The sequence below is a fragment of the Tenebrio molitor genome, chromosome X, assembly GCF_963966145.1.
Source record: "Tenebrio molitor chromosome X, icTenMoli1.1, whole genome shotgun sequence".
NCBI lineage: Eukaryota > Metazoa > Arthropoda > Insecta > Coleoptera > Tenebrionidae > Tenebrio > Tenebrio molitor.
The window spans coordinates 7,493,470-7,520,720 of NC_091055.1; the positions used below are offsets into that span (position 1 = coordinate 7,493,470).

At 35.8% G+C, this 27,251-nt stretch overlaps 1 protein-coding gene across 2 annotated transcripts in view; it reads left to right on the plus strand.

The window, feature by feature from the left end:
- Nucleotides 1–27,251, plus strand: part of trh (trachealess) — a 110,771-nt gene that overhangs the window by 16,174 nt on the left and 67,346 nt on the right. For both annotated transcript variants that reach the window (XM_069061360.1, XM_069061361.1), the window contains exons 2-3: nt 13,496–13,528; nt 23,363–23,410. In XM_069061360.1, the coding sequence (XP_068917461.1) occupies nt 13,496–13,528; nt 23,363–23,410 (81 nt within the window). The remainder of the gene's footprint in view (nt 1–13,495; nt 13,529–23,362; nt 23,411–27,251) is intronic.

The window sequence follows — 27,251 nt, forward strand, 5'->3', positions numbered from 1 at the left end:
TGTGCACGCAAGTGGCACTGAAGAGAAAAAATCTAGGATTAATAATTTTGGATTTATTTTTGAAGGACGCCGCTATAGGTATAACGTTAAGGTGGTAAAATCGAGACTGGTCCATTGTATAAAAACTAAAAACCGATCGGCTCGCGTACAATTCGAACGTCAAGGCCTCGGGTCAGACTTGTCCGTTGTGTATTTATAACAATTTTTTATTATCTGCAAACAGTGTCGTGTATATCAATAAAGACTGAATTTCAACAAACGTCGAAGGTATTTGAATTACAAACATTGACACGAAAGGCCGCATAGTGGCTAGAACCGGACTGGACAGTGCCAAAACAAAATGTTATGAACAATTTGTCGCCAGTCGACCGGACTGATTAATTTGCTCCCAGAGTCGAGTGTTTTTCACGACGATGTTAGTTCTCATGCATTTCACAGCTGAGTTGTCCATTACTCATGTCGAGACTCAGCACTTCACACCCACCGATCCCGACTTACCTAAGTCACTCACTCAGTCACGCTTCACCACTCAAATCTTTTAGGCTCACATCGTAAAAACTTATATCTAATTTGTTATTTAGAAAATGGGATTTCGACTCCGGTTTTTTCTCTAATGCGCGGATGTGGTCAACCCCCATAAACCCATTAAAAGCGAGCAAAAATTTTCACAAATTTACCGCCAAGCACTGTCGCAACACTCACTACAGCTTAAATTCCTGCCAAGGGTGTGCAGTTTTTTCCAGAAAAATTTTAATATTGACACTATTAAATCGCGAACAAGAAATCGAATGTGTTGCAGAACATTTATTTATTGCGCTAAAATTATTATCGACAGCAAAAACTTGAACAGCATTTTTACCAGTTACTCAACAGTATAACCACAATACAATTATATCCACTTGTTTTTGTGCGCTGTTGGTATTATACATACAATCTAACAGTAAAGTAGTCTTTTTTTCTATTTTTCCACAGTGTTGTACCAAAGTCGATACATTGTAATTGAACTAAATAATAGATAACAAAGCAACTGAACCGAAACAGTTATTTCTTTCTCTTTTTTATCGCCACGATTTGCATTTCTGGTTCCTTTATTTAACACGCGGCCAAACCATTCGCCCCATATCTTTATCAAATTTATATTATTGGTAAACCATGTGTGGTCCTCCGAGCTTAATCAGAACTGGTTTCGTTAAGTTTAAGTCGAAATTCTATTTAAAAGAGAATCACCAAATGGAATGCTAATCCAAATGATGTTTGATTATGTTCACTCATCTATCTTATTATGCAACGATTTAAATCTCAAATCAAATTGTAAATCCTACCGTCGTCTCTATTATCTGATCTGATACCTCTGCCCAAGCCCATACAAAGGGAACCTCTCCAAAAGGATTTCGTCGTTTATTGCAAAATCAATTTCAAAAAAACAACCGTATAGGCTGTTTTATTTATTTTGCGTACTTTACAAACGATTTGTGGTGTTTCTTAAATTCCATTCGAGCACATTTTGGGACACTGACCTCGAAAAACTTTGGTCTTTCTGTTGAAAAAATGAAGAGTACGTCAGTAGTCTGCTTCAAAAATTTGATGATCGTGATCAACCATTTTAATTAAAATATTCAAAATTCCCCTTTACACAGTTCCATTCAATTAGCAATTACCGACCGTAAAACCAACCATTCCTTAGCTGACTTGCCACAAAACAATTTGTTCACAGGAACATGACGACAAAATAAAACAAACGAAATATTACAATAATAATATTACGAAACAATTTTATTGAATTACGTAGATTGGAAACGGCTGACGAAATGAGGTGATTGCGGGGCAAAAACGCCAAGAAAAAAGATGACATTGTCGTGTAAAACTTGAGTGAAAAAATCGAACGTGTGCGTGATTATAAAGAGATGTTAAAAATAGCATAATAGTGTGGGTATCAATGCGAATCCCGGTCGGATTCCGTCTGTTTGCAGTGTAGTTTTTAATGAATTTTAAGTTCGTTGTCGCCGGTGGGCAGCGCTCCGGCATCAATTGTCGGTAGTCTGTTAGATTTAATTGCTATAGTCGAGTGACTCCAATAAAACAGTCCATCGGGATGAAGACAATTTAAATCAGTCAACATTTAGCGCTTGCGTGTTGTCTGCCGTGTTCGTGTTGGCATAATAATCAGCACCGGCTATAAATCTGTAGCCTCATTATTAAACGTGTCGTTTTAATTGAAATCTCATGTTTGTTAGGCAAAGCGGCAAACTGGCCCCTATATTTTCCACACATCACCCTCTTAGCGGCGGTCATCTCCTGGCGCCGGATTCACTGTTCTTCGCGGCGTACCACCTTAAAACATTCTCTTCACCACTTCAGTCTGGTGTCGCTTCCAAATTTAAATAAAAAGGCCATAGCTACTTCCTTCGGATTTAAAATAATATAGGGCAAGACCCTGCTCCTGCGTTTTATGTGTTAATAATGCCTTCTGTGTTTGGATTAGTGAAAGGACCTTAATGGAAGATAAACACGAAGCGGTGATAATAAACACGACTCCTCTCAGATCTCTTCGACTTACGACAGAGATTGTCGAGATTTGCTAAATGTGACCACCGACGTATGTACACTGACTTTTTAAATTTCTATTTTCGCAAAACTTCCATTTTCTCGAAAATATAGATACTCATCCAAAAATTGTAACTTCATTTTTAGACTAAGAAAACATTTAATAGGAACTCATTGTAACAATTGTCTTTTTCCGAACAAAATTTCACAAAATACAAAATAATACTGCAAAAATGTACAACTCTTGTCACAGAAGACAAGTTTGTAATTAAAAAAGATTTTAGTGTCCAAAACCTTTCTGCCAAACTGCCAAAAGACTTTTGGAAGTAACTTAACAAAATAAATTTAAATCGATGAAAATACAATTAGGATTTTTTTTTCTTTTTCAAAAATACAGAAATAAGGATTTTCGTTTTAAAAAAATAATAAGTAAACCACAGGTGTACAAAGTTGAAGGAGTATTTCAGATCCCCAAATGTTTATATTTTAGTTACAAGGATCGGACCAGATTTTTGGCTCACGTGTTATAAAAGTATATGATTTTACTTTAAAGTAAAAAAATGTTGTTCGTAGAAGGTAATGAGTTTACATAGTCAAACAAATGTATGAGATGTTGAACTTGCTGAATAAATCATTTCCATAATGAGCAAAGAGCTAGAAGTGCATCTCCAAGACTATTATAATTAGTTAAAAGGGTTTCCCCATTCTTATTACATTGCCTTAACTGGAACGTGACCCACTTAGTAACACCATAATCATATGATAAAGACAGGAATCTTACTCTCCAAGTAAACATTTATTTAATTATTTTTAAATTTCTAACACCTAAGGAGTGACGAGACTTCTTGAATTTAAACGTAAAAATGAGTTGGTTTGTAAGATTTGAACACAGTTTTGTAATTTTTAAAACAAAGTAAATAGACAAAAGGGAGTGGTCAAACTGTAAAAGTCGTTTAGTTTTTACCTTATTTTTAACATGATCCTTTAATTTGTTTTATTAAGAGAAATTAGCCAGCTTTCGTTGTATTATATCGAGCGTTCAAATAAAATGGTGGGCTGGGAAGGTGTTGGAAACCGCCAATTGTTTTGTTTTTTTAAAGTGTAAATTGGCAGTTGTAATTAGAGCATGTTGACAGCTAACCTAAAATGTATAAACAAAAAATCTGTCTGTTTTTTTCTTTCTTTGCAATGTTTTACATTAAAAATAGAATACTGCATAACAAACGATTTCCATTGTCGAAGCAAATATCTAGGCCTAGGTCATTTGTGTCAAACGGCGGGAAATTGAAACTTCACACTGTTCCAAATGGTTTACTTTTTTCAACGCCTACTCAGCCCAGGTTTTCATTTGAACGCATGATAGATTGCAATAAATCTTAATAAATTTTCCAGAAATGGGAAAACGGCTGGAAGGATGTCTAAGTTTCTCTCTGACAACATACCTAGTTTTCGCTTGGTACGAGTTATGGACAATTTTTGTGCAATTTGTAGTATTTATCCATCGGAGTAATATTGTGTGGAATGGATAGAGAGAAGAAAGTTTTTAAATGTAATCGACTTCATGTTAGTGCCGGTCATTGTCAACAGGATGTGGTAAAATTTCATAGACGGTAAATTGTCCGTCTCATTCGAAATTGAGATTGGGATTATCTCATTCCGCGGTTCACTCCACCTAATTACCAGAAATAAAAAAACCCTCGAATTTACCACAACTTTGTTTATTCAATTTGTGGCCGATATTACGTCTCTAAGAGTAATAATTAGCCGATAGACGAGGCCGGTCCATTAAACCTCCACATTATCGGTTGCGTGTCCGTCCTATTATCGAAAGTGAAACATCATTCTTAGTTCTTGCAAATTCCTGCAGTCGATTAAGTGATTTGCGAAGATCGCACTAAAGTGCTCTAATTATTCGGGCATCGGTTGCGATTCTTGCGCAGGAATGGATGAGGCTCACGCCGTGGAAGAATGCCGCTGCAGGAATCTACTTATTACAAGAACCCTTCCAAAACTGATTACAATTTATCAAACACATAACGAGATCGTTTTTGTGGCCGCACCAACAAAAGATTTAAACTAGCGGCTAGAACTCTTAATGAAATAGCGAAAGTCACGTTTCGGAAAAAAACAGAGGCGGCTCGTGACCTGCTGAGTCAATGATCATTATGATAATTACTGGAGGCGCCCGTGATCATTTTCGGGTGAAATGTGGGGCGGGCACGCACCGGTCTTTGCTCGACTTCCGCAAAGATTTGTCTTCGGGAAATCTACCCCTTAAATAGTACGGGAGTTTTCCCTCATTTGGGCTAAACGGAAATTTCGTTATAATAAAGAACCTACTTTACATGCTCGTTCTAAAGGTCTGTTGCATTTCAAAGGCATTTCCTTCCCAATGTATCACCTACTCACTCACGTTCAACTCAACAATGCTACTCACACTGCAAGCTGACTCCGAAATAACGCCCAGCTTAAGGGGTTATTTGTCATAGAAACGTGTTTTTTTTTCACTTTTTTCACTTTCGGTTTTTCTAAACAGCACCAATGTCTCTTTTTATGATTTTCGAATGAGAGAATCCGAGCTCATTGTTATCTCTATAAATTGTCCGGTTTTTTCCGACATAATCCAACAATCGAGCGGATCGAATGGATTCTTCTTTATAACAATAAAAGCTAAGTTAATCAATCGGAGCGGAGTTAATTCTCAGTTCGGTTTGTTTAACTCAAGACAGACGATTTTCCGAAGAGGTACACCAAATCTAAGACGGCAAATTACGAAACTAATCCGGATTTTTTTCCACAAGGGGAACAAGCGCCAATTCAATTTTAATAAGGCCGAAAAAACTTCACCGAGTATGCAAGTCATGACGAAACTTGCTGTTAATTGTTATTTTAGTGACATTCGATCAGTTACGTACATTCATGGATGACTTACCAAAGAATGCTCTTCGATTACGGCAAAAACATAGCTTACAAAACTGCACATTCTGAAAGAATCTCGACCGGAATCTATTAACACGTATTTTCTTATTCCTACGGTTTCAACCAAACATACAAAAGTTGATATTTTTACCTTGATTAATTTTAATAAATCAGTTTGAATCGTTTTGTTTTAATTGTAATGCTTCAAAATCACCACACCTTTCAACTTGATCTTTCTTATCCAAACTGACCAAATTGAAAGCGTTTACAACAAATCTAAGTTATTTTTAAGTATGATATTTGTAATTATTATTCGTTCAAAGAGTGAATATTAAATTGACTTTAAACTTGTTGAACAAGATTTTAAAAAGTATGAACATGCAAGTTCACATAGTTAACAACGACTAACGTTACAAACGATTTACTGACAAAAGTAAGTAAAGCAATTAAGCTTCTTACATTGTAAATAATTACATATATCTAGCCAAAAAGCAAAAAATATCCATTAAAACATTATTCTTTTGCGTTTCTAGTTTAAAACAGTTATTGATTGATAAAATTATTTTATCTCCAGTATGAAGGTATGTTCATTTCAATTTTTTGGTGCCAACGTAATGTGATAAGAACTGGAATTACTATAATATGGTAGTAGATCGTACCTATATACAGGGTGTATCTGAAATACGTGTGTTTTAACCAGTGGAAGAGCTCGCCAATTTATGAAACTTTTCTCTATAAGATTTTCCACAATTTTTTCCCCCCTAATTTTTACCACACGAGTCGTTTTGTGTGATTAACTAGTTCCTATTTTTTTGTAACCATAAGAATTTTAATTTTAATTATTTAATTTTTTTCTATAACAATGTAACTTTTTTGACAAGGCTCCGTTTCTATCATAACAGAAAATTTTCGCCCTCCATAGACGGGTATACCTACACTTTGATGGATAATTTATTCCAAATTTTAAATCAATTTGTAATGCTTTTTCGTAAAAATATTAAAGAGAAAAGTTCTACTGGTTAAAATTAAGACACATATTTAAGATACACCCTGTATATTTTTTTAATTTTCACAAGAAGCCTTTTTTGTAAATTCATGGTTGTCGTTAGTAATGTAATATGTATTTATCAGGAAATAAATCAAAATTGTCTAGAAACGACACGAATATTACAGTGATCACTAATCGTTCTCATTGACGACAGCCATGTCAACAACTTTTTTTCTTGTTTGTCTAATAAACCTGTACCTTGTAAATTATGTAAAATTTGTTCAAAAATTCTGAAAAGTTGAAGTTGTTATCGTCCAACGCATCTTTCCGCAGGTAGTATGACAAGGTGTTTCCTGCACCTTGTATAATACACTCAAATCATTCAAAACTTGTAAATACACTACACAAGTAACTGACAACTTTTTAATGGGGTAAAATAAAACTTACATGTGGCACCAATATGGTGGCAACTGAATGTTGGCAAATAAAAATATTACATTTTAGTCTGGTTGTAAGAGGAGTTCCTCAAGATGTCTTTCTAGCATCGCTTCTTTTTATAGTTTAAAATGTGAATTTCTCTAAAATTCAGTCTTTGCTTTATAGTTATTTCTCTAGGGGTCATTATTTACCTTACGACGCATGCAACATATTCTTAAACTTCGAAAATCTGAAAACAGCAACTAACAATAGTAACAATGTTTATTGGACTACACGATGTTGGTTTTCTCAATTATGGAGAGTTACGCAAGGTTCCGTTTTTGGGCCTTTATTTATTCTGTTTTTAAGTTAAACGTTGACAGTTTAATTGTTTTGTTTTCATAAAACAAAGTCTTTACAGTTTACCTGGACCGAAATGTGAATAATTCACGTCAAGATAATTGTCCAATTATAAACTCCACTGTAAAAATAATTATTACTTAAACAGAATAAACAAACTAGGTATACGGAAATACTCGTAAGTATATGTTCAGCCTTCAAATCGCAGTTTTCCTTTTTTGCTTTTGTGTTGAAACTAAATGTCACCAAATATCTAAACAAAAACTAATGTCTGCAATGTATTTAAAAAATTGGTATTTGAAAATCTCTAAAGGGATTCGTAAAAATGAGGCTCAAATGACTGTTTTCTTGTTAGATACACGTTCATATTTTTGAGTTAGAAATTTTGTTCAGAAGCGTTTTATAATTTTTTTGCTACCCATACTCGTGGATTTCCTCATGATTTCTTTTTCAAATGGTTTTAACTTGAAATTCTCGCAACACAAGATGACGGACACTACATGACGTTCTTTAACATTTCACACAAGAACCACTGTCTGCAAGTATTGCAATTGCTTGGTTTAAGCAGCAAGAAATTAAATCTAAGACAAAACAAACACAACTCTTCGCTCTTCCCAAAGACAAATGTGCTAAGTCGTCACAAGGCAATAGTGTACAGACTTTGAAATAAATACATATTGATGTTAATACATTTTGCCCAAGTTCATATTTTTCCTCATCATACACTTGGTTTGTTTGTTTTGTTTTTTTTTAGTTATTTGTAATAATTTTGTGGCCACTTTGTTCAAACATTTGTTAAAAATGACTTGAATTTGAATTGTACGGTGTTTTCATATGACTCTGACGGGTCCAGTTATAAAACTGTTACTACATATTCACCAAATCAACAAAGCGGCGTTTTGAATTTTTGTTTGCTACTATAGTACAAGTAAATTTTAAATTTACTAAGACAGCTCGTTGAAAATAACGGGTTAAAAAGTAGATCATATGGAAACCTGGGGTTTTACAATGTTCCAGTCCAACCCTGAGTATGTAACAGACTGATAATTTGATTTTTATAATTTACAATCCAAATCGTCAGAGTAAAATAAAATTATTTTTTGTTTTACTGCCTGTGAGCTATTTGTTGGGTGAGTAAAGCAATGCTGGGTACGGTTAGTGTTTGGATGGGTGGTAGTCAGGACGTTGTCACTTCGTTGCCATTGGTTCAGTACTTGTTTTCAGCAGGGCATGTGTCCTGTCCGTAGTGTGACTTAGTTTTGTGTGTTTGCTTCGGATGTTGTTGGTCGATGGAGCAGTTTTTACGATGTCAAATCCCGGGGAAGTCCCGATGTTGTCAAAGTGTGCGATAATGCGACGTTAAGCGACGACAGCTCGCGTTTGTTTTATGTATAATAAGGTTGTTAAAAGTTGGTTGTAGGAAAGTAATAAGCGCTCCGGTTTTATGTTTCACATCGCGATATTAGGTGTAGACGGTACAAATAACAGCTGTCTGCGATTGGCGTATTTTCATTTGAAAATTTGGCGTGGGGCATTTTTGCAGGGGTGTAAAGCGGTGCCGGCTGTAATAAAACATGTTATTCAAAAAGACAGGCTCGCTTTACGACCAAATCTACAAGACACAATATAGGTGGTGAACGCGGGTGAGTATTTACAGCGATGGCACGTTTAGCGATAGTATGCAAAGAGTGTGGGGTATGTCATGTAGCGCGAATAAAGCAGCAACCCAAAGTGTAACATGTGGTTTGAAGTGGTGCTCCTCGTAAAGTTGTCAGTGGGCATGTGGTGGTAACGGTCCCTACTCGTACAGCATTTCAAATGAGCGACCTCTCGAACACGTAATGACAATGTGATGAGCCCGTCGTCAGTCACGGCTTTGTCCAACCACTCTTGCCCGAATTTAACTGATTGCCCACCATCCACCTCTAATTAACCCGCTCGACTCACAACATACACCCTTTGCTCACTCCTGTTCTCCGACCTTCCAAACTCGTCCAAAAAAGCACACGTCCTGTCGTCTCCGGTCAAAGCAAACGAACTATTGTCAGAGACAATATTACTTCTCAGAGTAATTGGAACGACGAAATAAGAGTCATTCGCGCAGACTGATTTAATGTTTCCTTTCAAATTCTCATCACTACAAATTCTCCCAAACTGCTTCGACTTTGCAAACTCACTAAAAAAAACTTACTTACAACTGTTCTAAATAGGGAAAATATAAACCCTCCAACTAAAATAAATCTTTCGAATTTGGTAATTTGTTAATGAAAATGTGTCAAAACGCAGGTCTGATTATATTACATCATTCGTAGTAGTCTTGGCAGATTAGCTCATCTTCATTACTCTGTTCCCTCAAGGTACTGTCTCGAACCCATTATTTAGTAGTAAATTATGTTATAGCATAGCATAAATCGTACTGCACGTATTTCAGCTTTAAACCAAAGACTGAAGTGGGATTTGTAGTTTCAGATATTTTTTTTAACAAATTTCCCACGGAAGTTCCAGCAAAATAAGTTTTAATTGATTATTAGTAGATACATTTATGTAATAAGAAAATTTGTTCTTATCATTACCATTCTTTACTACACTTTCATTTCATCTTCTTAAAAAGGTTTGAAAAATTGTGTTCAATTGAAATTTGAACAAACTCTTTTTGCTTGTATCAATTTTTGGCTTGTCCAGCAGTACCTACTCAACTAAACCCACATAACGGGTGTTCAAATGAAAAGTTCATCAAGTTGGCTATGACTTTTTCATGAAAAAGGGATGATGCGTTCTTTGACAGATGTCATTTGCGTTTTACGAGTGTAACGTCTTTTTTGAGTTGGGTTGAGTTTTCTGTGGAATTATAATAAATCAACTGCTTTCACAAATAAACAACTCGCTTTTTATATCTCACGATGGTTTTCACCGTGGAACATAAAACTTTTTAAATTACGTTATTTTCCAAACAATACCAAAGTTGGGGGAGTTTGAGTTTATTCGGTGCAACAATGTATTGAAGAATTTTAAGCTAAATTTCCAAATTTTGCTGTAAAATACATACAGTTTAAAAACATTTTGGACAGAGCTGTAAATTTGTTTCGTGGAACTGATAGTGTCTTGCAAAAACCAGGCAGTGGAGCAGTTCGAAAATGCACACACTAAATTGTTACTAATGCTCATAATGGAAAAAGCACCAAAGACATCAACATCTTAATGCTTTCAACATAAAAAGCACATCTAACCTAAACTTTTGCTGGTCGCACATCTCTGCGACTTTCGTTAAATTAAGACGTTGTATTCAATGTTACCAAACATGTAGCCAGAGACGTGTGCTGCTCTGATAATAAACCTTTTTGATAACCTGGCACTCACATTACATATAAAATACTTCTTAAAACGTGGTCCTAACCTAACTTTTGCCATTGATCTTCTAAGACGTACTTCACAATGTTGTGAAACATTCAACGGCTACTTGTTGAACTTTTCAATTGAACACTCGATATGTACAGTGTTTACAACAAGAAGTTCGCACACATGAGAACATTTTTCATTCGTTGTCTAAAGACTAAAAATATGCCTGACAAATATCACGTGACTTCCGGAATGTCTGAAATTTGACATTTCAAAAAATCCAATAATGGGGTTCGTGTTAAATATATGTATATTGAAAACTAAGGTTGTCACCTTATTTGTTAAATACACATTTCGAAAATTGGTTTAAAATATGTAATTGTTAAAATAAAAATTATTGCGTGTGTAAGATGTCCAAAGTTCAGATTTGCTCTCTCATATATTTTCTTTTCGGTTAAGTTAAAATTCTGACACAAACCCCATTTTCGGATTTTTAAGATATCAAATTTGATGTATACCGGAAGTCACGTGAGAACTTTTGTCAGTCATATTCTTAATCTTTAAACAAGCAGCGACGATTTCCATTGTAACATTTTTGGTTATGTCTAGAAGATGACTTTCTGCACAGTATCGTTTTTACTTTGAGACTTCATGTTAGGAAACGGATCAACACAAGTCGACATACCAATGTATAACTCTATTAGCACAAAAGTTTCCTAATCCTTTGCCGTAGAAAGTTTAGGCATAATCCAGTGAATACAGAAGTTTCTCCATCCTTTACAGTCAAGTGTATAGGTTGAAGTTGCAGCTTCATCCATTTATTTTCTTAAACAGATTTGTCGCACTGAAAATTTGCTCTTTCGATGCTACAATGAAACACTAAACAGCAGTAATTTCGTGTACATTTTCATTTCCTTTTAGATCGTTGTTTCAAAAAATTTTTGTGCTCATGGAATCTGTCAGATTTTGTTTTCTGATTTCTGTTTATTGTCGATAAGTCAGCCAAAGCAACTAGGATCTCGAAAGTAGTAGACCTTTTATTTTGTGTGATTTTCTTGTCCTAATTTTGTCCTTACTTTTTACACTATTGAAGGAGCTTTTGCACATTTAAAAAATTTAATTTTTAACTCTCCAATATAATGAAGTAATTTTGTTCACAAATAAGCTTCATTATATAGCCTGTCCCAGAACTGCCTCCCCATAGAAAACAGCAGAAGAGACTCCAAGATGACTAAAATAAAATTTCCTGTAGCTCACATAACCGAGATAGAGTTTTCAATTTTTCCACTCATGGAGTTTCGGCCGTTTCTCCCGACTCACCCTGTATATATACCATTATGTACAAAATGTCACATTTTGCAATAATTTGTCTTTTACTTATCTGCTTTTGACTTTTGTATATTAATTATTAATCTATAAAATAATGAAGTTAATAAATAACACCAATAACGAATAGAAAAATATTTTTCTACTTCGGTGTTACAACTTACAACGAGCATTTTGTGACATCAAAAAGAGTTTCCTAAAGATCAATTTTATAGCATCGTTTCTAGTGATTACTGAATGTGAGGTTGGTATTGATAGTAAATGTGATGTAATTTGAACCTGAATCCATGTTTTGGATCAAAATAAATATTAAGGGGGTAGATTATTATTATAACAACATTTGAAAGACAATTTGAAATTTAATTTTCAATGAAATGACATTGCTTCGTCAATACCAACCCAATTCCATTAAAATAAAAGTCACTAGATAATTATTTTATATTAAAAAAAAAAAAATAAATTAATGAAGCCGAAGTAGAAAAAATAGCATTTAACACTCGTTTCACAAGACATGTTGTTGAACTCGTTCCTTTTGACTTTAGAGCACTCCTCACTGCGTTCGTCGTGCTCTAAACCCTCTCGTTCGACAATAGACTGTCTTGTGCAACTCGTATAACAATATACCTTTTTTGGAGAAACTAAGTTAACTAAGTCCAGATGTACACACATCTTACATGTACACACATGTAAGCTCACTTTTGTAAAAATGTCAGAAAAAAGTACATTTAGAAAGTCCAAAAATGTAAGAGTAGTCAGTGTTTGTGAAAAATTGAATGGATCATAAAAATTTGAGATTTATCAATGTGCCGTTCCACGAATCGTCATACCCTTTTAAGTGTTCAAAATTATCGGTTGGTCTGTCGGAAGGTCGGTTTGGTTCTGCGCGATCCATCAGCGAGCGACTTTTCCCTCTAACTTGGAGAAACTACTTTTTACGCGACCAAAGACCAACTAAAACGAGCGTGCAGCTGCATTGAGGAAAAAGTCAGTTTCAGTTGAGCCGACAATCGGGGGTAAGTTCATAGAGCGGGGCACATAACCAGACATGTCCATCTTGGGATCAAGGTGACTGCCTGGTTGGTAGCTTTAGCTCACTGCCATTGCCACTGTCGCCGTTGACTTTGTTGATGGACGACACTCACAATCGAAATGCACTTTCGATACAGTTCTGGCTCGCCAACCTCCCCTACATACCATCTACTCGACCACTAAACGATTTCATTACGAAAACGTACGTAGATTACATACATGAGTCACCTCAATTAAAGATAATCATTCCTGAAGCGTGGGTCAGGTCATTCCGTAATTTTTTTATTATGACAGGGCATTTACTCAACTTACTCCAATTTCACGTTTCTCTGAAAACACCGAAAATTAAAGCCATCGCGACCCAACTCCCCTTATCCTGATCAACGGCCAACAATTTTCCAAAATATTATTATTTTTAACTTTGTTGTTGTAACACTTTTGACTGTATTTGTGGCTCCAATGAAGGCGACAGTTTTCTGGAGGCATAATTACGTGAACGTAGTGGTACTTATGTTGCGCCTTGCGTCCGCCTCGACGTGTTGAAGACTATTACTATTGAAATACTTTTTGTTGCAGGTATAGGGAAGAAGCTTTATGTTGGACAGAGCGGTAAGTAATCTAATTTGCCCTGTAAGTGGGAGTCGGACATGGTAGGCGGTTGATAAGTTTGAATAACGTGTAGGTGTAAAGCACGCCGCAAGTTCTTCCAAAGCTGACCGTCATCCGAAGAGCCGGAGCCGATCGGCGGATGGTGGCCGAATTTCGGATCAATTTAGTTTGAAGCGAGTCGTCAGTCAAGTTTTTGTTTTGTCACAGCCATTATATAGACAGGCATCGATACTGGTCGAAGGTTTTTCTGTAGGATCGTGGTCTCGCGGTACGTCGGTTAATGAGGGTGGCAAATAAAACAAGAAGGTTATAAATTATCTTCCAGTCGATTAGCCCGAGTCTATCAACCTTAAATCGAAACCTGTTATGAAATTACTGGACATGATTACTCCTCCGATGCTGGCGGATAATTTGCCTGAATAAGTGAAGGTCTCGTTGGTGTCAGAAGTTCGACCGCCGACCGAGCGCAACCCTCCATCCACCAAATTACACCGCGGTCGGCTCCTATCACTCTTTTAAAAACAAAATTCGCTTTTAACCAACGCAAATTGCCCACGGAAAACGGGATATATCGATTACTCCATTCGCATAACTCTTCCATTTTCCCTCACTCTTTTTCACTTTTTTCAATCACATTACTTTAAATGCTTTATTTCATTCAACTATAAAAACATTCACATTTCTCTCTTGTGGATCAAAGAAGAATTACGTGAATAAAATGTTCTGCATATTTGCCAATCATTTTTACACGAAAGATTTAATAACAGTTTAATACTTAATACTCCCACAGATCAGAAAAATTAAGAACTCAACGTGATTATCGCGGCAATCAAGCGAAAGCTCCATCATTAATGTTGTTCTCTGTTCGATTTTAAAAAATATCTCTCACTGGATAAGAATCGGGTTTGAACTACTAGACCCAAGTAAATGATTGGTTGTTTTGCTGCATAATGTAATACGTATACCTAAAATTGGAGATTTTTGGGTTGTTTTTGCGATACAGAAGACATTTTAGCAATTTTCAGAATTCTTGTCTGTCTGGTTCTTTGTTTGAGTCCATTTATCTCAAAAAAAGTTTTTTATAAGGACAAAATTCGTGATTGTATTCAATTTGTTTGATCACGATATGATATCAAGAAGATATGCAGTAACGATAAATCTGTGTTAAATATGTGGCGGTTTATTGAGTTCGCCTCGCTGATTTCTGTTTCGTCGATTTTAATCTAAACGTCGTGTGATCGTGTCACCTCACGCCTGACGTTCTTTTATTTTGCTATCCTAAAAGTCACAAGTTAATTTTTAATTTAATTCTCACTTTAATCCAGTAATTTGTTAGTTTCAATTTGTTGATTTTTTTAAACCAAGTTTTTGTTTAAATTTACTGTAGCTGCTTATTTTTCTTTCACAACGCTTGAGTAGTTGACAGCTCGAGCAGAGAGTTACACGAACCTTTGGAGAAAATAAAAATTCAGCTGGATAATGATCACATTCTTCAATATAGGCAAGCAAAGCCGCAGACAAAAGTTACTTAGTTATATTATCAAAATTGCCAATAGGTATAGGTACGAGTACGTAGGGGAGACTTTGGGCAGCTTGTAATATGGGGCAAGTTCTTACAGAGTTAACAAAGACTGTACAGAAAAATGTACACATTCCAGTTAATTACACCAAAAAATTTGCAAATAAAGTTTGACAGAAAAACTGTTTAGATCAGTTCGTAGTGCTTATAAACTATTTATTTTATTTTTATAAATGCAAACAATAAAAATTTTGTACAAGGAGATGGGTTATTATATCGGGTGTTCATTTAAATTTCACCTCAAAGTAGGCGTTGAAGAGTCGATTGTGAACGCACCACTCGTCAGTCTACAGAGTAAAAACACAAACAACCCAAAAAGTGAGGTTAGATAACAGCTGATCCGTGATCTGTAATCCGTGGTGCGTTCACGATCGACTCTTCAACGCCTACTTTGAGGATAAATTTAAATGAACAGCCGATATTTACTGAAATCATGCAATATTAAATCAATTTATTTTGTTGATAGTTGTTAACTAAAAAAAGACGCCGTAGAAACTTTTCATCCAGTCGCAAATCTAACACTAACAAAAGTTCAAGTTTATAGTATAGTACACTACCTTCCTAAAACTTTGACAAATTATGTTGATAATGTGTCTGACTACTATTTAATATTTCGCAACACTTTTTGTTGCCGTTTTTTTTCACTTTGTGTAACAACTTGCAGTAGAACAGGTTGTTACACTGCAGATCAACGTACATAAACATTACGATTAACTATTACGAATAACAACCGATTCTTTTAATGGAAGGTTACCTACTTCTTTACGTGTATTAAATGATTTTGTTTAGTGTTGAATTAAATAAAAAACAATGTCAATGTTAACATTGTAACGACTTGACCCGCTCTCCTCTACATGTTAGAAGAGAGAAAGAAGAAATTGGAAACTGAAACGTTAAGGTAAATGTTTATTATGTTATAGATACATCAAGATTTTTTTATGTAATGTGTTATTTATCTATGTATGGGTCCCAGTAGAACACCTGGTCTGTCTGCGGAGAGTTGTTTGCATGACGGTTTTTGAAATTGAATAACACAATTAATTTATAACTCCATCGAGTATTTATCGGTGAAGATGTTTAGTCATGACAGGTCATAACGCATAGCAGAATGACTTGTCCAACATATTGTGCATGTCCTGATGGAAAAGTGTTGAAACTAAGGTAACGAGTCTAGTTTAGAGGTGACATTGAATGGGACGTAAATTCAAATTTGATTTGAAGTGGTGCATCGTGGTAATTTTGATGAATTGCATGTGTCGAGGTGTGTCGTTATTAGCGACGTTTCCGTTTGGAGTTTTAGTGGGTATGTGAGGGTAGGCAAAAACGGCCCCATTGTTTGAGAGTCATGCTCCCTTATTAGGAGATTGCATAAATTAACGGTGAGCTGGAGGGAAAGATTCAGCCGGGCTCGTCACAATAGCGGCCTGTAACGAACTGATGTACCTTTAGATATCTGGTCGAATAAATCTCCGGAGTCCAAATCAAAGATGATTTTTTGTGCGAAAATATACAGTGCAGTTGTATTGTTGACCAGATAGATGCAATATTTATTGTGTCCAGCAGGCAAGCAGAATGCGACGGCAGTCAGTCGAGTTGCATTTCCACATTCTCAACATACATGGGTTTTAATGAGCAAATCCTGCTAGTTCTGCCGTGCGCTCGCCCGCAGCACCAAACGCACTCCCTGCTTTTTATATCAATGAAGAGAGACCAAAAGACCGCCAAGCAGAGCGGCCTTCTTTGGTCATTCTGTCATTCTGCAGGCCGACGCAAAACCTCTGTCTCCGGCCCACTTCTTGTCGCAGGATGACGCTCCGGCCTCCGGATTCCCTCTGCAATCCGAATTATTAAGCAGGGAGATAAATCGAAGCAGACGGCATACCTCCCCGTGGCCGGTCTTAACGCGGTTTTGATGGCCGCCTCCCTGCGTTTTTTACGCAGCACGTGCCTCACCTCCGGGGGTGGCCGAGGTGGTGGACGTCGCCTAATTAGAGCCGTACTTATTAAACGCAATAAATAAGACTTCGGAAAATCAATGTTGTTTCTGAAAACCAATTAGACCATAATTGGTAGTTGCGGATTGCTGAAGGCTACTGACATATATGGAGTTGTATTTGTTTCAAGAAACGATTGAACACTGGCCGATATGATATTATCGGGAGAGCGGCCGAAGACCGGCTCCAAGACGACTCAGACGGACTCAGATAGGTAGTAAGGAAGGCACGCGAGCAGAACGCGCCCTAAATGCTCAGATGCTGATCACGAGGAGTCTGCGACCGGCTAGTGTTGTACACAATGCAATACAACTCGATAGTGACCATTAATCTCCCATCTGAATAATGCATGTCGTCATTCCGTTACCGTATGGCGATTCGACCAAACTAACTTATATCGCAAGATAATCATGCTGTAGCGCGTGCTGTATAAACACCATTAGCCCTTAACAGGACATACGCTAAAAACCACTCATTTATGCACTGATCACCTAAATTATCATCATACACTATATCACTCCTCCATACGAGACATTCACCTCATTCTAAACCACAATCACATCGCAAAATCGATTCACAATATTTCCACTTTTTCAAAATGTATCAAAAAACAATAAACGAAAGAGTTTTTATTACCACACAAAACACACAGTATTGTGGGTGTCCCTCAAGGTACCACTTCGAATCCACTCCTTACTACTATACTAATCCCGTAAAATCTATTACTCTATCGACATAAGTAATAATAGACACAATCTCCAATTCTATGTCTGCTTCTGTTTTTAATTATGCGATGCTTAGGTTAGAATGATTATCCCAAACGAGCAAAATATCAATATGTTTTCATTTATATAAGAACCATGCTATACTGAAACTTGTCAAATCATTAATTTCTTACTACTTTGAATCTTGACGTTGCCAAGGTACTTAACTAAATAACTAAATTTATTGTACACATGCGCCTAAGTTACTATTAGAATTTCAAAATAAGTAACAACAATTTAGAAGTAATGGAAAAGATTTGTGCAAAGTTTGGTTTGAAATGTCATCTGCGCTGTGAGGACCCTCTTAATAATAAATTGGCGGAGTGATCTTTTCAGTAGAATTTCTATCTCATCAAAAGCTACCTGACGACACTTTTTTTGATCGAAAATTGTCTACGCTGTCACCTGAATTGTTGTAGAATAAGAAGCACTTTGAAATGGAATAGCTCTTCCAAACGATAAATAATATCAACAAAGATCAGTCTAATTTTGGAACTTGACTGCACAGTGTATAGACGCATTATTCTGGCATGATATGATTAATATGAAGAGAATGAAATCCAGAAGTTCCAGAACTTTAGATATGAACATCGACTGTGCATTCTTTTGCTTTTAGGAATGCATCACTGTAAATTTCAGTCTTGTTTATAAATTATAATTGTTCAAAGAGTACCGGGTTTAAATTCTTTTTAGTTCTCGTAAGAATCAAACTTTATTGCAATTATATTTGAAGTTGAAGGTTGAAGATTTTTAAAAATGTTATTCACTCATTAACTGTATCCAATTTGTTTTATACAAGTTGAATGATATTCGGGACTGTATTTTGAGGACAAAAAGAATTTCAGTAACAGCTTGATACTGCGGAAAAAGTATATATAATATTCAAAGATCTTTGTCCCAACTTTGTAATCGCGCCAACAAATAAAATTGTTCTCAAGAAAATTATTCCTTGTTCTTTTGCAGCATGTTGAATATTTTTAAAGCAAATTTTTCCTACAAGTATGCTGTATACTGTCACATTTTTTTACCAAACATTAAAACTCTAGTATTAAAAAGGGCCCTGTTTTATTTCTCTTCTGTACAACTACACCGATTTTGAGCATTTTTCATTTTCTTTCTATTCCTCAATGTTCTTACAATTTTGCAAAACTGTTCCAGAGGATCTCTGGTCACTGAAGATTTTGTACCTTGTGAAGTTTTCTTTCCATGTTTAAGATCTGTCAACTGTCAATAATCAGAATCACTAATCAGTATGCGATTCTTATGTTTTTTACACAGTTATTCTCATCATCTATCACAATTTTTTGATAGTTTTTTTGAACGACATATTTCCTCTGCAGTTTCACGCTGTTCAAATTAAATATCAAAAACAATTTGGTAACAATTTTCTGTAGGCTCACCATCTATTTCTACAGAATGATACAAGATGAGCACTTTTTCTTAATTTGAATTGTAACATTCCTTTATTTTTTGTAAAATAAATATTACGAATGACTTTCATAAATAAATCTTCCAGAGTAATAATAGATAAGATGTCATATTTCAAAGTAGGTACTTCTCCAATTAAAAACTTACTTATTGCATATTGCCAGTTCAAATTGCTGTTTGGTGTTTGCCCCCCAGATATCTAATAAATGTTGATGAGATCGATACTGAGTGGAAGAAAGTACTTATATGTATTGGCCTGAGTTAAACGGCGAAATCCCTCCGCAAACCATCAAAAATTCGACGTCGATTTGGGGTAATTGGGGAAACATGACCAAAATTTACCGGTTGATTAGCACGACACCACGACGTGGGTTCCTCGCCTTTAACGGATTGACTGCGCCCCTTAATTACACGCGTTTCGGTAGGGTGTTGATTTATGGGGTAGTTACAGATCTCATAAACAGCACATGGGCTAGCTGGAATGCTCGCTGTCATATTTGATGGGACCATCGCGCATTCTTTCTCGTCGTGAATCAACACACTTTTCATTTGCCGTTTCACTTCCCACTGTTCTTTTTCATTTCACACTTTTTTCATAATTTAGGCACGCATATCTAATGAAATCCACCAACTTACTCTTGGCCCGCATTTTCTCTCAGTCAACCTTGGAATGATGCGGACAAAGGGACTGTTATTTGTGTCGATAATGAACAAACATGCTCATGTTATCTGAATCTTTTTTTTTTCCAATGCTTGACCGGGACATACTTTTGTGGTTTTGTTGTTGCAACAACTGGACACTGTACGAAGGGGATCTGTCATTTACAAATATCTCATGCATGACACAATCAACTCTTGTGTAATTGTGGTCACAACATATTAAGAACCACATTAAAATATATAAATCAATTGGCACGCATTATATAGTCTTGTATTTCCAAATGAAAAGAGATAATTGGAATATAGTGTGATTGGAATAATTTTCCAACTATTAAGGTAGGTCACAAAACCTATCTATAATTAAATATTTCAAAAATGCACTTCGCTCGACTACCTGAGTAATATTATTAACGAATATGACTGAGTCAAAAGAGTGGGGACTACCACTAATTTTACGACTTAATGGTGGTACTAAACACCTCGTTAATAGATTCGCTGGCGCTCTATAAGGATTTGTGTAGCTGCAGTTATGGAATGCGATTAATAATAGTCGTTATTATTAAAATATTATTATTTAGCAGATGTAATAACAGATTTATAAACATAATAACATATCTCGACGTGCAACTCATGCGTCAGTTTTATAGATATGTTAATCCCGATGTAATAGCAATATTTAAATAAACTGTATACAGGTGGTCTAAATAAACTCCAGTTTGTTTAAATTTACATATTTATTAAAAACAAGTCACAGTATTTTTTTATCATCGTATTTAACCATTAGATACTAGAAGTATATATATATCTATAGTATTTGGCACAAAATTTGCTTGAACAAAGCTTCTAATTACGTAAGTTAATTTGAGATGAAACTTGAAAAGATAAACAAAAGATGAGTTCGTCGTTTCCTAGCGAGCCAAGAATTTCCAGTAAAACTTTGTTCTGTGATTTTGAAAAACTTGTTGAAGTAATTTCTTCTTGGTTTAATTATGCGGTGAATGTAGATAAAGAGAGATAAAAATTGTATGTTTCCATTAGGGTGGTTGGAGAAGCAAACATTTTGTTGCCGTAAAAACAATAAAGAATTCTGGTATCCTTACATGACATGCACTATGGAAAATTAGACAGACGTGTCCCCACATGGCGTAAATAATACAAGGATAATGCCACTAGGATATGCGCTCCACGATCGCTGGAACTACGGGGATATAATCCCGCTTCGGTCACATTTACTAACACAATTATAATCTTGTTCGGCAATTTTTTCCCGGAGAAGAAATTGGATTGCATCGGTGAAGCTTTTACGCCAGCACTTCTCCAAAGAAATTGCTAATTGCCAATCTAATAAAAAAATTCGAGCGGAATGTTAATATGTCAATTGCGCTTAATTAGAATTAATTAACGTCTGATTTGCCATTCGACGTGACCGCCGGTGTTCTCTTCTTCTTGCGTGGAACTACACCTAATAATAAAACAAGTTCTCGAAGTAACTTTATCTAATCTGAAATTACCACGGCTATTTTCATTAGAAACCCTGTATTCAGTCGGAATTACGAATTCTTTTGGCCATTGTGTTTGAGAAGTCATTCCGACGTCCGCTCTGCCTCTATCTCCCATCTACATTACTTTATGTGATTTGCTATTAATTGGCATTCGCTTTAAAAGTAGCCTTATTTGTGACAACACAATGAAATAAACAATTTTATTCCGCATCTTAAATCGCCGCCATAAATTCAATTACTATTTGAAGATGCCACGTAACGATTGCGCTCTCATTTAATTTAATATCTTCGCTAATTCAGCCGACTGCACCGCAACATCTTATGTCAAATTCGATTTTTTTTAAAAAACAAATCACCCACCACCGTATAATCGACTCGGGTGTAATTATGGTGATTGAAACGCGAACCAATTTCTTCGAGTGTATCAAACTGCTACAAAGTTGACGTTTTTGAAGGGTTGTTTTTTTCATGAGCGGTCGTAATGTCGGATGCAATTGAAGAATCTTCCACTGCCATTTTATGACCGCTACAGCTTTAACAATTGCAAATTGACGCACGTCCGAACCATAATCACTGGCGCTCACTAACGCTTCCATTAGCTATTAATTACCATTAAATTAATCACAGCTTCATAGTATAAGTGACTGTCGGATGTGGACACAAATCTCTGTTTAATCAGTCGCATAAACACTTAATCACAGCCAAATGTAAAAAATGTACTGCAACCAAATCTTTTACTAATACATTATTCACTCGAGCAAACCAAGGTTCCCTTATGGTGCTCATTATTGTTAATTAACAACAACTTCGACCTTTTCTGTAGTACAAAACTATATTTCTACTATTAGGATATGTAACGTTTTTGTTTTCTTCTAATACATACGTAGAATGTACAAGTTAAAACACTGCAAAATATTTTAGACTTCTGTAGAATGATTTAAAGACTGAACGAAAGTCTGGAAACAAATAGAAGAGAAGAATATGTTTGTAAAATTACTCTAGAAGAATCGAGACATGAGTATAATAGATACATGATAGCTAAATAAGAGTACATACTGTACTTTTTGGTCATTTGTGCTTTACACCTCTTTGAGGAGAAATTTCTTCAAATTTGGTACAAAAACTTTTGGAAGCAATGTATTTGAGTAGTCGGAAGAAGCTTCATTTTGAAAGAATAAAAATTGAAAAGTACGGTTTACTCGAAATTACTGCAGTTGGATTTGCAAATTACTCAGTTCGAGTTAAATTGAAGAAATTTCTTGAAATCTGGAACAACAGCTGATGTTGCTCTGTATCAAAGAAGTCCTCGAAAATAATCTGAAACATATGGCAAAGATTGTTTTGGAATTGAGTCCAGATATGAATATTAATGATCATGTGTGGGATAATTTGCATGGAATTAGCAAGGGAGAAATCCACACGGATCGACAAATTTAGGAAATAAAATTTGTTAAGATTTTAATTTTGAGAAAATAAAAAGTTTTTAGATTCTGTAGATACCTATATTTTCCTGTTATTTAATGTAATTAATTGAGAAAAAAAGACTACAACTACAGTTGTTTTAGTTATTAGTTAGTTTATGTAGATTTGGTTGAGATCAGATATGCAGAGTACCAACAATGGGACTGCTCATTTTATTAGTTTTTCTTGAAAATCAATCCGTTATCAGTGTTTGGTAAATGAAGTAGGGGTGGAAGTAGTCTCCCATATTAAGACTTATTTAGGGTAGCATGTAGAAGGGGATCTGAACGACAAGGGCAGTGTCAGATTATAGCACCGGCAGTTGCATTTTCAACGTTCCGCGATCCACTTCCTCGTCTTCGAGTTCGACTCCTACACGTGGTTAAATTAACTGTTGCTATCATGTTGTACGGGTTGGCTTATCCAGAGTTCTGTTTCTATTCCAGGAAGCCGACCGTCGACGACGTTGGAAACCCATCATCGGTGAACGCCCGGTGAGTGATCACATTCATGCCCATCTTTTACACATTTTACCCAAGACACACACGTTTATGTATTACAACGTTATTTGCACATAAACAAGCGCATGTTACGTTCCGATTAATTTAACATCGCTGATAATACTTCAGTTCGCTGAAGCGCAGGTGTAAGAATAACGTGCTCGAGAACCAAAGCTTTTGCATGAAGGCGATCTCATTAATTGACAGCGATAACAGCAAACCCAAATAATTCCTAATGTGCACACATCATGTCCATTCGCATTTTTGCACGTAGAATACCTACCTTTCAGAAAATGAAAAAAATTTCCACCCAGATTGTATAACGTAAGAAAAGTGCTCTAAATTGTGTAGTAAGATAATGTTTTCAAAATTTTATTAATAGATACATTTCGCAGTTATTTTGAAAAGATTCACTGAAATGCTCATAAAAGCGGGAAAATATGAATTGTCAGACGCTTGTGTACTGTTTCTCATAACACCCGGTGTACCTGGTCAGAGAATGCTAAAAATGTTATATAAAATGTTTTGCCTTCGTCGCAAAATTTCCGATTAGCATAAATCGCACGAAATTAATTTAAAATTTAAAATTTCCCGATAGTCCCAATTTGGCGTAAATTTGTTTACAATTTGCATATTCCCACATTGTCTTTTTGCATCATAAATGCAAATCAGGATCTAAGTTGTGCGTTTTTTCTTCCACGTGCAATTTGGGAGGATGGTGAAGCGGAGATGTCCTCTGTTGAGTTCATTTCTTTTTACTATTAACTTTTCGGTAACCACCGGTCATCATGATGGGTAATCACCGTCGGTTAATGCAATTTTAGGAGATTGCGCCGTAAATCTTGGACCATGGTCCTCTGATCGCTACCTACACCTATAATTTAATGGCTCCGATCACTCCCCTAGGGAAATAAGATTTTATACCGGTGGAAGCGCTGCCGAAAACAGGTGCATTCAGCCTCCGAACCGTCACATAACTTTCAGATTCTCACAATTGTTTCGAATATTTCATCAAAATTGACGTTTAAGGTCTAAACTGACAAAATAGATTTTTTTAAACTGATCAAAAAATCATGTTTTGCCGGAATCATTTATTTATAGAATACACGCTCAAGATGAGTCTTAATATGGAAGATAAATTTTGAAAATATCAATCACGTTACAAATACGTATACCATACTGAAATCACACAAGTTTTTTAACTTTATTCTTCAAATATTAAATGCGTATGTATTACAGAAACTTCTTGAAGTTTCTCTTAGTTCCCGATAAACTAGAAACGTAGCAAATGGAGGATTTCATTTCTTGAATTTTTGTATCTACATAAGTTGCTAATTTTAATATATATAATTACTAAATATATCTATTCTTTTTTATATTACACTATCATTAAGCATTAGCATTGGATTTGTAAAAATATATTTATTAATCTTTTTAATTAATTTAATAAACTTTGAAACTTATTTTTATCTTTGCTTGAATTTGGCCATTTTTATTCTGGTTAGGCCCGAGAGCTTTAGCTCGAGGGTTTAACCTTTGAACAAAAATACCCAAATGTCAACAAGTAAAATTGTCTAAAGCAAAAATGTTTATTAAGTGAAAATTGGGAAATTTATCAAATATTAAAAATTAGGTCATTAGGTTAATTCCAGAATACGTTAACGTTAGGTAATTATTTATTTATAATACAATTATTAAAAACAATTTGAGAATCTGACAGGAGTAGCATGCAATTTTAATCACTTTTGACACATGACAGAGTGGTAGGACGTTTTTACCGCGATAAACATTTTTGATTGGAAGCGCTCTGATTGGCTGAACATTCACGTTTGATGTACGTGGGAATTAATCTCGGTAAATATTTTATATTGATGCTTATTCTGTCTACTGTTTCACATCTCTCTCTACCTTCTTACATTAAATTTTTGAAACGGTAGTATAACCAGCAGACAAATTCTACAAAATAAAGTGTCTTTCCTTTCTTTCTACGTGTATGCACTACTCCCCGAAATATTCTTTCATATCTTCTTTAACTCCTTCATCACAAGCAAATTGCTTCCTTCAAGATTTTTACTTTTATTCTTATTGGATTTGATTTATCTAACACGATCAAACATCTTTTTAACTAATTAGGTATTGTCAGCAAAACACTAACTGGTGTTTAAGAAATATAATATTTGTATAGTACTTATCTCATAAAGTTGTAGAAGTTTTGCGTCGGTACTAGATTAAGATCCGTAATTTTGGCATAATTTCGTTTTGTAATAGGAAAAAGGAGAAAACGGTGGCAGACATCGCCGAAAGTATCTTATTTTTGTCAAGTCGGAAGTTTTCAATTATTTGCCATTCCGGCACAGCCGCGGCGATCGTGTTCGGGGAATCCAGGTCTGGATTTGTAACCAAAGTTGGGTGGTTGGTGTAAGTTGAAATTGGAGGCCGTGATCTGGAGGTTTGTGATCCGAAAGGCGCTAATATGAGACCAGTAGAACCCCAAACACGTATGCAGACGTGACACAGCTGTACCGCAATATCTGGCTCTGATGACCTATAGACTGACGTCAGACGACGAACCTCCGTGACTAGCGTACCCGGGACGCTCACGTAGGGCGTCGTGGCGCGGCGTGCCGGCCGTCGGAGGCGGCGTCTTCTTCATTACTACCACCAGAGCACTAACCGACCGTACGTTTTGGGTCAAACACGTACTCCAAGTCGGAAAACGCTCGGAAAGGGATGCTGATCGTGTCCCACGCGACCTCATGTCTTCCCGGCGCTCCTCGACCATCATTAGGGTTTTTTGTGGGCTTCGCAATCGCTGGGTCGGTGGGTTGAGACGCGGTTAGGTCAGTAATCTCGTCGATGAATGATGCATGACCCAAAGTCGGAGCCTACATGGGACAAAGCGGCCGACCACGACAGACAGAGAGGGGCCGCCTGCTGGGGCGACTAGTAGTCCTACAACTACATACTACTACTAGCTTACTACCACGACTGAAAAATATTCTATTCCCTATTTTCAGACACCGATTGATTGTTTCGAATATCGCTTGCATCCTCCACCCCCTTCACAAATACCACGAACATTTATACCGAGAACTACACGAAGACCACTTACTAGTTTCATTCGTTCTCAAATTCTCAAGTTAAAAGTCAAAATTATTTTTGAACCAAGTAACTGGGATAAGCAAAACGACTACAAAATAGGTCTTAAAATGGAATCTTGAGAAAATCTCTCAAACATGTGAACCTGGGAATTAATTTGCCAAAAATTTTACTATGACAATCGTCGTTGCTTGTCTAAAGACTGAAAGTATGAGAGAAAATTGGTATCAGGTGACTTCCGGTATACATACCTCAACTTAATTTTTTTAATGCTGTAAATGGAGTTTGTGTTAAATATATCGAATAAAGTTATGATAAAACGTTGGTTCTAATTAGGTTTAGTGTCCACGTACAATTTTTCAAAAAAAAAAATCGATTTCGGAATAGTGATATTTTTTATTAGGTTTTTTTTTAAATTTTGTTTTGAAAATTTAGACAGACATAAAACTCATTAAAACCAACGTTCTACTGTAGTTTTTGTTGATACATACAGGTGTCCCGAAAATGGCGCACTTCCGATGCACTACGGTGTACAAGGGATTACCATAAACGTGAGAAAAATGTTAAAAAAATTCTATTGGACTTATTTGCTGATTAGGTGGTCTTTGAAAGTGGCACTTAACAGGTCAATTATTTCGAAATAAATGTATGTATTAAATTGTCATGACAGCTACCTCTAATCGTACATATTATCACAAAGTACAAAATCACTCACTATCAATATCTAATCCTGCAT